Source organism: Lactuca virosa, chromosome 4 (assembly GCF_052849685.1).
Source record: "Lactuca virosa cultivar CGN04683 chromosome 4, Lactuca_virosa_CGN04683_v6, whole genome shotgun sequence".
Lineage (NCBI taxonomy): Eukaryota > Viridiplantae > Streptophyta > Magnoliopsida > Asterales > Asteraceae > Lactuca > Lactuca virosa.
In genome coordinates, this window is record NC_136429.1 from 387,289,447 (window position 1) to 387,302,615 (window position 13,169).

Genomic DNA, 13,169 nt, shown 5'->3' on the forward strand with positions numbered 1-13,169 from the left:
AAAAGATAGAAGGTAAAAGATGTTTGGCAAATACATTTTAAAAGCTACTTTTAGATTTGGATACAAGTAAAAATGAACTTTTTGGAAAAGTCAGGAAAACCTGACTTTTTGTAACTTTTCCAAAAAAGACTTTTGTCCCCTAAAAAGCTAAGCCAAACACCCCCTAAATATGTTGTTATTTTAAAACGTGTTCTTATAATGATTATTGTCTAGATAATTTTTTATCGTTGCTTTTATCATGCAGATACATTTATCCAACACAAGATAGAACAAAAGGGTAATATTATCATTTTTATTATTCAACACAGTCGGCCAAATGCAAAATCAAACAACTAAGTTTCATTCAGAATCAGACTAAATATGGTCATTTTTATTATTCAACATAGTCAGCTGAAAAATCAAACAACTAAGTTTCATTCAGAATCAGACTAAATCAGATCTGATTCAATCAGCAAATATCAAACAGCCCTAATAAATGGTTTATACATCAAACTAAGAGCAGAGAATATTAACATATGGTATTCTCTCATTTGAAGCATAACTTTTTTTCTTCGGTAAAAACCACTAAAAAAATCAATTTATTTCCAAAAAATTTTTAAAAAAAATCATTAAAAATTAGTTTTTTCAAGAAAAAAAAGTTTTTTAACTACTAAAATCTCAAATATGAATTCCACGTTTTTTTGTTTTTTTTTTTTTTGTGGTTAAAAAGAGAGGGTAACATTACCGAAAATGAGGTTAAAATGTAAAAAAATTTATATAAACACATCTATGAAATTATAAATTAATACTAATCCATAAATAAAATAATGCTATAATAAGAATAGGCTTGACTGCAAAATATTAAAGCGGCAATTTAAAAAAAAAAGTGTCATGATGTGACTCTGCAAAGTGCAAACCAATTAGAAAAAGCAACGGAGATGGCTCGATAATATACTTACAATAGAAATAGTGGTCTAGCATAACGAACGACGAAAGATATTCATTAATTAGTTTTCAACGATGTGATTTCCAAAACAATATTTGGCCGATTTATTTAAATAAAAACCCTCCAATCTCCACTGAAGAAGGAGATTGATTAATTAGCAAGGTGGGCCTTCTAGACGTATGTAATCATACATAATTCCTTGAAAGGGGCTTTGGTTCCTGGGTTGTTTCAGATAGATAGTGTTTTCTCCTTCAACAAGTAGCGAGTCTGAAATGTCTATGTTGTATAGCCAATATAGCCCATGAATCCCTAGTCTGGCAACTGCATTATCCCTTCCTATCAGTCCTGTTGTAAACACTGGACGAGGCTTGTTTGGATCATTTACCCGAACCTACAAAATAACAAAATATGTCATTTTTTTAGTTAGTAAGACAACCAAAGTTGTAAATAAAAAAAGGGTTAAATGCAAAAAAAGAAAACATACTACTTGGAAAAATCTACTACCCAATTATACAAATGTTATCAAAATACAAACCAATTTTCATTGCTATAACTGGGTTGATTTTTCTATAAAAATAAAAATAAAACTATACCTGTACTTCTGCAAGAGATGCCCCAGCGAGTGCCATGCGTAACTTATATATAGCACGCTGGAGATTCTGGAGTTTGAACTTTATTTGCCATGTGGTTCCTTCATATGAATTGTCTTGTTTTCTCCTGTTATGCAAATTTGTCACAATATAAAATAATTCAATGCAACATTTGTCTGGTCTTTGATGAGGGTATAACTCTGAAATATTAATTATTATACCTTGGAACTTGAGCATAGAACCAGTGTTTGCGATAATCGCTCTCACCAATGGTGAATACCAAGTCTTGATGAGGGTATAACTCTGCATACCTTTCCCATAAGCCATACTGCCTAAAGTTGCTGATAGAAAGCAAAATAGACGATGATGAAAATGCATTTCTTTATTTACAGTATAACATAAGAAAAGAAAAACCTAAAAAACCTAAACCTAAACCTGTTGGGATTATTGAGAAAAAGTGGGTTGACGTATTTAGGGTTAGGGTCTGGGACATGGAACTCTGCAGCAGACCGGTCTGGGATCCCGATTTCCCATAACGTAGGACCGTCTCTAGGAGGCTCATAAACAAGATCCCCCACGTCAATATCACATCCTACAATCAGATTAAGAAGATTAAGGGTTGAAGATCAAGGGTTGCATCAATGAATGATTTGATTTTTTTTTTTTTTTTAATTTTGATTGTAACCTTAATTACCTGGGGTGATGGTTATGGGAACATGATATCGGTAATCTCCAACAAATCCAGGCACCCAACCATACAAATTATATTCTCCACCTCTTATATTCTTAATGCAGAAATCACCCCTGCCATCTGCTTCACTCCAGAACTGGTACTCCTGCATATAATATATGTTCCATTGTAATTAAATTATTGTGCATTATTTTTGGAAGGAATGTAATCTCTCAAAGAATGAAATTCAATTCCTTCCACCCGTAAGAATGCTGAAATCCATCCATAATATTCCTCAAACCAAACACACCCTTTTGGTTTGTTACTTTGGCTAGATGGAATGAGATCAATTGAAATGAATCATTCCATTCCATTATCATCTTAGGTTGCTTGTACTTGTACATGGAATGGAATGCATTCCCATACCAACTTTTTACATTTATGTAATACAATGTATAATTTTCCTCCACTGTTTAATTTTATTATCGTCAAAAATTAAAGATTGAATATAATAACAACTCATTAAAACCCAAATAATATTATCATAAAAAAAATATATATCTTTTAGTTATTTTAGAAAATAAAATTTTACTTTATCGAAAATTGTGAAATTCTAAAAACGTTGTGTCATTATAAAATTACATAAATAAAAATGGATTCTTTCTAATGTTTCGTTCCATTTCATTCCAGGAACAAATGTAAAAAATAAAAAATAAATAAATAAATAAAACACCACACCAACTGGTTGAGAATAAAAATTAACAAAATGGAAGGAATTAATAACTTTTTTAATTCCAATGTGATATCATAAAACCCTTCATTCCCTGATTCCATCATACCAAACATTACCTTAATCATCTTACTTCAAAAGATAGGGAAAACTTTGACTTACAAGGTCAGCCAAACTAACTTTTAACCTCAAATTAATATGAATTTTATTAAGTCGAACAGGAATTAATGTCAATAGGACAAAAATTGTAATCTCTTATCTCATCCAAAAAGGTGTCTCACTCTCAATCTCTTATCTATGTGAAACACAAAGACATTAACGCCCTCGTCCTTATCATCAAAATTAGCCCCAAAACACAGCGTTAAAAAAAAAAAAAAAAAAAAAAGGTGTGTGTGTGTGTGTGGGGGGGGGGGGGGGGGGGGGGGGGGGGGGGTTCACCTTGCATTCTCTTTGCCATGATCCAACATCTCCAGGTGGAGCTAACCCAACGTAGGCACCATTTGCTGGTATGTCATCCTTGTGAATGTATCTTTATGGAAATAAATATGTTATATTTGAAATCAAAATAGAAAAACAAAAAATTAAAATATAAATAGGTCATCAGTTACCTGTCTCGAACAAGTAATCTGCCTCTAACATTTCCTCGGTCATGTGATTTTGGGAAATCCCTGGATGCTGGAAAGCTATACGGCCAACTCTCCACTTCAACCGTCATCTGGTATTATTTCATTTCAAGAAAATCATTTAACGTTATTTCATACTGACACACAAAGAAACATACATACATACATACATACCTGTCTTTTTGCATCATCCCAAAGTGTAAGAGGATCTTGGCCACACATTGCTGAATTTAGATACATGAAAACTGGCCCAAACACCTTTTTCCATGGCTCACCTTGTCCAAATTTTGGGACTAGATCATCCCCAGCATAATGAGCACCAACAAAAACCTGGCCATGAATTGGAATGTAATTTGGTTGTTAGTAGTTAATAACATCCGATGTTCATTTCTTCCTATTACAGAATTGTACTTTGAAAATATCTACAATTTTATTCAAATACAAAGCAGTTTTTAAAAGTATAATCTCCTACTAAGAAATATTAATGCTATAATTGTTAGACTTGTGCCGTAATAAGAAAAAAAGAAATGTGTATTAATGCTGTAATTGAAGGTAGGTAGTTACAGACTTACAGCTAGGCAAGTGGGGCCCACATGGGAACAGAGATTCTGCTTGAGAGGACCACCAGTGCGGAACTCATTGCTGGGTGTAATTTGCCAAAACCCTACTGGAGGGTCATTGGATATCCAGCCATGTACCATTAGGTTCCTGTTTTCACATGTGTACTGATACTTGTCATCCACCTACACAAGCACACCATTAATATTTTGATTTTTGAACTTGAAAAACAAAAAACAAAAAACAAAAAAAAAAAAAAAAAAACCTCTCCTTTGAAGGCAGGCACGATTGGGTTGACGAGTGAAACATTTTGATTTTTGAACTTGAAAAACAAAAAACAAAAAACAAAAAAAAACAAAAAAAAAAAAAAAAAAACCTCTCCTTTGAAGGCAGGCACGATTGGGTTGACGAGTGAAACAGCTTCCTGGTAGGCAAGGGGCTGGGCTCTTCCTGGTAGTCGGTCCTCTGGCAAGGGCATGTATCTTCTTCTATCATCTGCTACTGCCATGTAGTGAAACCTACCCAAACCCTAAAACTCATAATTCAACATCTTGTTTGTTTGTTTGTTTGTTTTGCAGGACAAGATACAACAGGTGATCTTGTACTACATTTTTCATTCATTAGACTGGGACTGGGACTGGGACTGGGGGACTGATGTCAATTGGACAAAAAAGTCGGGACAACTGTGCATGAGTTGATTGAAAATACAATATGTAGTTTACTTACTTGTCTTTTCTAAGTTTGAATGCAATTCGAGTTTCTCCAAGACTGAAAGCTTGCCATTCTTCAGAACCCAAGTGTTCATAAATGGCATACGAATAGAAACCAGAGGAACCACGAAGCATAACAAACCTAAAAAAAAAAAATTACAATCGCTTTCCCTCATTGACTAGAACCATCATAAAAGACAAAAACGATAACCTCTTGTCTATGTTTATAGGAGCAACTTTTCCCCGAAGGGAAGGATCCCAAGGTCTTGAAAAAGACACCTCTACTTGTTCCTCTGTTTCCACTATAACCTTAAAGCTTGTTCCTTTGATCCTGCAACAAAATGCATTCACTATGGGAAACGTACAACTTCTTTCACTTTTCTATCCAAATATTTATAAGGAAAATTTTCAGAATATCAATGTACACTTCAAATACTCCTTTTCTTCCTGAGTCATCTAGAGCACTCCACACAACGTCCCAATACCTGCATTATTTATTTATTTTATTTCATAAATAAATTTGTATACCATTGATAGCCTAAAGCTACAAGTTGAAATGTAAAACCTTGGTTTAGACTTTAGATTGCAACTTACCCTCTGTTACCTTCGTGATTAAGAACCTCAAGGATGTTGTCAAGGCCATTGTATCGAACCCCAGTCACAAGGCCTTCTGGTTTCGATAATGTCACTTGCAGTATGCCATTATCAATCACCACCTGAAAGGACCATTAGGCTGAATAACAAAAAAAAAAGAAAAAAAAGAAAAAAAGATGATAAAAGCGGATGAAGTTACATGGTGATCTTGAATCCGCAATCGTACACCCATACAAGACATTGGTCCAAGTTCCTCGTGATGATTCCCTGAATGGCATGAGATATAGCAAAATGGTATTATATAAGATGATGGCCAAGGATCCTCATCACTAATTCACCAACAAGTGAAAATTATTGTGGTGGTTTAATAATTGCACAGTTTTTTTTTTCTTTATAAACGTCTAATCCCTAGATCCTATACAAAAGAAAAAACAAATAGCCATATATAAGGGTAACTTTCATGATCGCTGCAGATTGACTCATACAGAATAGCATGATATAGTGATTTGGAATAAACGGTTCATTGTGCAACTCCAACAAAAGTGATCCGACGGTATTCTGAGTTATTATATATATATATATATATATATATATATATATATATATATATATATATATATATATATAGAAGGAATTGTTACCTCCTCCACATGTGCAGACACTTGTAATCAACCTACTCCAAATTCCCATCAAATCCCGATATTGGTAGCTTAATAACCAAAATCAGAATCCAATTGCCATTTTATCGCCGCCATGAACTGCCACGGACACGTTCCTACCCAAACCGTCAATAGGATTTCCCTGCCACCGCCTTATGCGCAACCGGAGGACATCTTTTTGTGAAGGGTACTGATACTTCCAAGGAATGTGTTAATAAAAGGCAGATGTTTGGGAAAGCATTTTAAAAGGCATTTTGGAAAATGAAGTTTTTGTTAGCTTTTAACAGGCAAAAGTTAGAAAAAATAAAATATCTTTGACAAAAGCATTTTTAAAAGTTACTTTTGGATTTTGGATATAAAGAAAATGAACTTTTTGAAAAAGTCAGGAAATCTTGACTTTTTGCAACTTTTCCAAAAAAGACTTTTAGCCTCTAAAAAGCTAAGTCAAACACCCTTTAATACCTCCAAGGAATAATTAGTAAATAGACTATTCTACCCTTTAATGGAAAAGAAAGGTAATCAAAATTATAAAATGATTATATATATATATATATATATATATATATATATAGAGAGAGAGAGAGGTAGGTTCAAATGTTTCCTACAACTATTGTATGCATCTATGAAACAATGAGAATTTAGCAATAATTTAATCATTAATTAAATTAATAAAGGTAAATTAGTAATAGATAAAACTGCACAAATGGTCCCTGTGGTTAGCTCAAAATTGCCACTTTGGTCCAAAAAAGTTTGGACTTGCACCAGAGGTCCAAATTTTTCATTTTGTTGCAAGTTTGGTCCAATTTGCTTTGAACATTTTTATAATGACGATTTTGCCCTTACTTTTTTTCTTTTTCAGTTTTTTTATTTAAATATTTTTATGATTAAAAGAAAATAAAAAAGTAAATATTACCCCTATAGTACCCTCTCTCTCTTACAATGCAAAAGACCACCACTACCGGTCAACATCACCGTCGCCACCAACACCGGCCACCACCACCGTCGACACTGATGCTTCCTTTGTAACCTTAAACACCACACACATATACAACTCTCTCTCTCTCTCTCTCTCTCTCTCTCTCTCTCTCTCTCTCTCTAGATGAACAAACACACGAAAATCAGAAATCTAACATACAAGAACACATTAAAAACCTAGAAATGATTAAACACGGATGATATCAAGCATATAAATATGTTCAAGAAGATATGATATACAAAACTAGAAATTTGGTATACAAGACCAAACACATAAACCTGATTCAATACACAACACTCGCTGGAGCAACATTATCTTTAAGCTATCTGTTGTTCGAAGCAAAAATCAAGGGTTTCCAGATCTTCATGTCTGTGGATCGAAGCAAAAACTAATGTGGCAACAAATCTGAAAAACTGGGGTTTTGAAAAACTAGAAGGGTGACGGTGCTAGGGTTTTTAAAAATGACGGCACCTCGCCGGAGAAGGAGAGGGACGGGCGGATGAAACCCTAAACAACGTCAAATATCTCACCATATATGTTCAAATCCAAAAAACGAGGGTGAAAACTGATCTTCATGTTAGAGCTGCCATACGAAGCTTTTGAAACCCTAAACGGCGGAAACCGAACCCCTACGACGCTGCTCAAACCATTATGTCGTACGAACCCGAGCCTTCGTCGGCACCGCCGCCTCTACAAATCCTAGATATCTTGCCAGATCTGTCTGTCTCCATGTTTGTCGTATCGTCAGCATAGTCGAGAAGTGGCAATTTTCTGAGTGTAGATGTCGTCGGAAAACAAATAAATCTCGTTGGTCTCGATGATGGCGGATTTTGTGGGTCATCGGACATGGCAGATTTGAGGTAAATGAGTGTTTTGAAGAAGAAATGAAGAACATGAGAGAGAGGTTAGGGGTATTTTATTTTTGTTTTTTTAATTGTTTTTAAATGGTTGTAATAAAAGAAAAATATAAAATAAAATAATAAGGGGCAAAATCGTCATTATAAAATAGTTCAAAGCAAATTGGACCAAACTTGCAACAAAATGAAAAGTTTGGACCTCTGGTGCTAGTCCAAACTTTTTTGGACCAAAGTGTCAATTTTGAGTTAACCACAGGGACCATTTATGCAGTTTAGTCTTAGTAATATTGCATATATCTATTAATTAATATCCAAATTTAACCATTGATATCCCTTTTTTGGGGAGATCAGTTTTTTTTACTTATTAAAACCCTAGACATCGACGCTTCAAAGGAAATCGTCCTTTCTCCCTTACACAACAACCGATTCTTGACGCGGACCTCTCTTCCTCACACAATAATCGATTATTCTTGATCTATCTCCACCATTGGCCGCCTTCCAAATCATCTCTGCTACTGCTGATTCAAAGGCCTCCAATTTGTTGCTCGATCCAAAGACCTTCAATTTGTTGGTTATGCGTTAGAAACAAAAGAACATCTTGTAGTTACAGGTAATTTTTCAAAAATTCTTGTTTTATCAAAATTAATCTCTTATGGAATATCTCTATCTATAAATTTCAATTTTTTTTAAAGCCACATCCTCTGTTCTTGTTATTGTGATTGGCGGTACTCAATTTCACAATAATCAATTTCTCTCGTGTGCTTTAGGTAATACAAATTAGTCCTTTTCTTGAAATAAATAAATTATATTATATATTACGATTTGTTTATGAACATGCGCAAGTGAGTTTAAAAAATATTTTAAAATTGTTTATCTCCACTATCTTTAAAAATGCTACAAATGCTAGACGATCAAATAGTTGAAATTTTTGCTAATCTCTTTCATAATTGGATTTTTGTAATTGCTACTTTTTTTCTAATTTATTCATTATTAATAGGATTAAAAATGTATGTTATGTATTTTCTTCTTTAAAATGTTTCTGTTTGCACGCATATTGGTTTTTAATATTTTTTTTATGATTTCTTTATCTATTTATAAGGATCATGGTCTTTGTTGATACACATAATACCGACATTATTATTCTAACTTCATTAATTGTTTTAGATGAATTTTGACTTGTTTGATGATAATGTCTAACAAGTGTTTGTTGAAATGTCTGAAAGAGAATCTAAAGAATTTAACCTTGTGGTATGCATTCTGTCACAATTACTAGCAACACATGTTTTATGTAATTGTTTAAAAAGGTAATTAATTTGTTTGTGTATTATTTTGATTCAATTTGTGATTTTGAATTCCAATTTATGTTGTCCCTCGTTATTGTATATTTGGAATCTAAAAATATATTAGGAGTAAATACGATACTTTTGAATGTATTCTATGTATTACGTCGGAATGTATTCTGCCAGAATAAAATATATGTATTCTGTCAGAATATATAAAGTGATAGTTAATTGCAAGTAACATATTTTTAACCATTATTAGTTTTTGTTGTATTTGTGATAGGAATGGCCGGAAAAATGCGTTGAAGACCTAATAGGAATAACTTGAAGAATGAATAAAGTTTGATCATACTCACAATTTAAGAACATTGTTATTTTTTAAGAATTTTATTCGTTTTTATTGATATTCTTTTAGAATATGTATAATTATATTAAAATTTATAAGGCTTTTAGTGTGTAATAATATGTATGAATTTGTATTTAAGTACGGATGTATAAGAATATATTAGAATGTTGTTATTTTTCAACCTCGGATTCAAGAATTTTGTTATTTTTCAATAATATTCTAATAGAATAAAATCCTCAAAGAACATCATTCTAACAAAAAAAATCTGACAGAATAAAATCGGTTATGTTTACAAATTACGTTAGAATTAAAATTGAATTAATTAAAAAAATTCAGATTTTTAAAATCATGAGAATTAATTATCCCTAAAAATCGGAAAATTTCCTTTTATAAATGTAGTTAATTGTCCAAATACCCTTTTGCTAAAATTTGTGTGATTATATGGTACATGTTATGTAACGCCCCGATTCTCAGGTATCGATTTTATATAAGAATTTTCTTGATTTTAAGGTCTACTCGACGAGTTGGTTGCCCTACTCGTCGAGTAGCAGCGGGTTGGTCCGCGTGTTTTAGTGACCTACTCGTCGAGTCCAAAAAGGGACTCGACGAGTAGGAGCTGGCAGATGAAACCCTAAATTTCGGGGTATTGCACCCTATTTAAAGGATCATTGGCCTCCCCCAGTCTCCCCTTTACAGCTTCTTGACATCCTTAAACCCTAAATCGTGTGTGTGTGTGTTTCCTTGGTGTGTTAAGCTTGGAAGAGGGATCTTGGTGAGGAAACTCTTGGGAAAAACAAGTAAATTGAAGCAAGGAACTCGTGGGGAAGCAAAGGTCTACTTCAGTTAACACTCTTTTGAAGGTATTAGGTTGTTTCCTTGGCTCATTTCTTCTTTAATCTCTTTTGGGGTGGGGGTTAGGAAAGGTTTCTTGTGTTTAAGCCAAGATCTGAAGTTATAACTTCAGATCTGGACTCTCTTTGGCCTCTAGATCCATAAAGTTATCAGCTTTGTCAAGTATGAGCCTTCCCTCAAGTGTGAGACTTCTTTACAAGCTTGATGTTGTCATTTTAAGACTTTAGAGCTTGCATGCACGTAAAGTTTGCAACTTTACGTGATAAACATGCCTTGGGAAGCTGGATCTACAATTTGGAGCCCTTGCATGGCTTAAAAAGGACTATGTATGGATAAAGGACTGAAGAGACTCAGAGAGTCGCATGAAAGACTCGGCGAGTCCGATGAAGATTGTCGTGGGCTCGGCGAGTCAGATGAGTGAATCGGCGAGTCGGCTAGGGTTTCCTAATCTTTGGACACGTATGGACTTGGCGAGTTGTAAGAGGAACTCGTCGAGCTGGCCAAAGAGGTTACGGCCGCAAACCGTAGGAACTCAACGAGTCACTCTAATGACTCGGCGAGTTGACTAGTTATGTTAGGAACTCGGTGAGTATCTAAGGGTACCCGACGAATTGAGGTCAACATGGATTTTTGACCTTGACCGTTGACTTGGACTTTGACCAAGGGTTGACCAGTAGACTTCTAGGGGCATTTTGGAAATTGGAGATTTATGAATATGGTTTAATGATACTATAGGTGGTGGAGTTCGTGTCGGTAATTTGTAACATCCGAATTCCCAGGTATATTATTTTAATTTTTTATTTTTGAGGTTCTTTGATCTACTCGACGAGTTGGTGCCATAACTCGCCGAGTAGAAGCGGGTGAGGCCACGTGAGTTTAATGATCTACTCGACGAGTCCGAGAGTAGACTCGCCGAGTAGGCGCTGTGAGTGGAAACCCTAGATCCCCGGGTTTGGGGCCTATTTAAGGGCATTTATAGCCTCATTTGCGGCCACACCTCACTGAGAAGAAACCCTAATCGCCCCTTGAGCTTTTGAGAGAATTTTGAGCCTTACTTGAGATTTGTGAGTGCATTTTGGTAGAGAAAAGGAGGATTCCAAGCAAGGTTTGTGAAGAGGCTGTTAGATATGTTGCTTATACGTCCAAGAGATTCTGTTAGAGGTATCAAGTTCGAACCTTTCTCTTTTGTTTGAGTAGATCTCTCATTTTGAAGATTAGGGCTTCTTTCCTTTATATTTTGGGACTTTGAGGATTTAGGGTTCATGAGGAGGCTTGAACTCCAGATCTGGACCTCAGGAGGTCCCTAGCATCTAAAGGTTCCTGCTTTATTCAACCTTGATGGAAGTTATGAGTAAAGAACCCATTTAGATCGTGTTCTTGGCATTTCATGCCCAAAATGCCATGCATGGACATAAAGTCTATGACTTTACGTGTTAAATGAGCCCTGAGAGTATGGATCTGGAGTTTGGGAAAATATATTGCCTTAAAGACGTCTGAATGCAAGTTGAGTCTGAATGGACTCGCCGAGTTGATGAGCCGACTCAGCGAGTAGATTAGGGTTGTCCCGATTAGCTGGATCAGGCGAAAGCTCGGCGAGTTAGGGGTTAACTCGACGGGCTGGACCTTCATGAGATTGTCGAGAATCGATGGGACTCGACGAGTCGCACGAGTGCACTCGGCGAGTCTGGTCAATTTGGGTTGTTGACTGGAATTGACCTCTGTTGACTTTAGGGTTGGTCAAAGGAGTGATGGAGGTCAGGAAGGGGTAAAATGGTCGTATACCCATTTATAAGGCTAGAGTGTAAGAGAGATCAACGTTTGGTGCATTTGAGTGTGAGGAGAGTATTAATTAGAGATATTATCCTTGTGATAGGCAGAGACTAGATCGAGGATTTTCGAGCACGAGAATTTTACTTGCTAGCTTACGAGGTGAGTCTTCTCACTATACTTTACCTAGAGTGGTATTTATGTGTGACCAGAGGGTCTTATGTGTTTATTGAGTACTATGATATTACTGCATTATGTCTGTGTGATTTATGCTATGTGTTATTCAGAGTTTACAGAGTTAGGACCGGAGGGTCCACAGAGTTAGGATCGGAGGGTCCATCAGAGTTGTGGGACTGGAGGGTCCCTCAGAGACACATTGACCGGAGGGTCTTACAGAGTTATAACATCGAGTGGCTAATGTGTTGTACATGGTATTTTGGGGAACTCACTAAGCTTCATGCTTACCGTGTTATGTGTTATGTGTTTCAGGTACTTCCGATGATCGCGGGAAGGCCCCGGCTTGATTGTACACGCACTCGCTTGGAGATGTATTTTGGAGGATCCTGGTTTATGTGTTAAACAACTTTTGATAAATAAATTGTATTAATGTTAACACTTGAGATTTTTGGGAAAAACATGACATCTGGTTTTATGTTGAAATGTAAATTTTGGTTGAAAAATTTACATCGTTACAAGTTGGTATCAGTTTCGGATGCACCTTCGGGTATGTTTGGACTCAAACTGAGGATTTGAGAAAAAAATTCAAGAGAAACGATTTTTTTTCTAAAAACGAGTAAGAGTTTTAAGAGAAAAACTGTCACACACCAAAATCGGAACGGCGGAAACGTTCTAGGGTGGAGGACGTCATGTTTAGTATCACAAGACATGCATCATAGTAAGCAAAGTAATGAACAACCATTTCATTAGAAAGAAGGTGTTTACAAAGTGTGTTCACAAAACATGGAATACATAAGCAAATAACAATCAATACGTGAAGCTATAATGCTCCATCTTCTGAGTTCCCAGCACAAG

The 13,169-nt window shown here is 35.3% G+C and overlaps 1 protein-coding gene across 1 annotated transcript; it reads right to left on the bottom strand.

Moving 5' to 3' along the window:
* Positions 1-931: 931 nt before the first annotated feature.
* Positions 932-6,291, bottom strand: LOC145108803 (uncharacterized). The gene is made up of 16 exons (XM_079045895.1): positions 6,042-6,291; positions 5,600-5,667; positions 5,401-5,522; positions 5,232-5,291; positions 5,018-5,137; positions 4,823-4,948; positions 4,473-4,614; positions 4,111-4,281; positions 3,713-3,868; positions 3,524-3,630; positions 3,354-3,444; positions 2,210-2,351; positions 1,951-2,107; positions 1,737-1,856; positions 1,519-1,642; positions 932-1,316 (listed from the first exon to the last, which is right to left on the bottom strand). The coding sequence occupies exons 1-16, from the start codon at positions 6,088-6,090 to the stop codon at positions 1,080-1,082; spliced, it is 1,992 nt and encodes a 663-aa protein (XP_078902021.1). The 5' UTR covers positions 6,091-6,291; the 3' UTR covers positions 932-1,079.
* Positions 6,292-13,169: the final 6,878 nt, after the last annotated feature.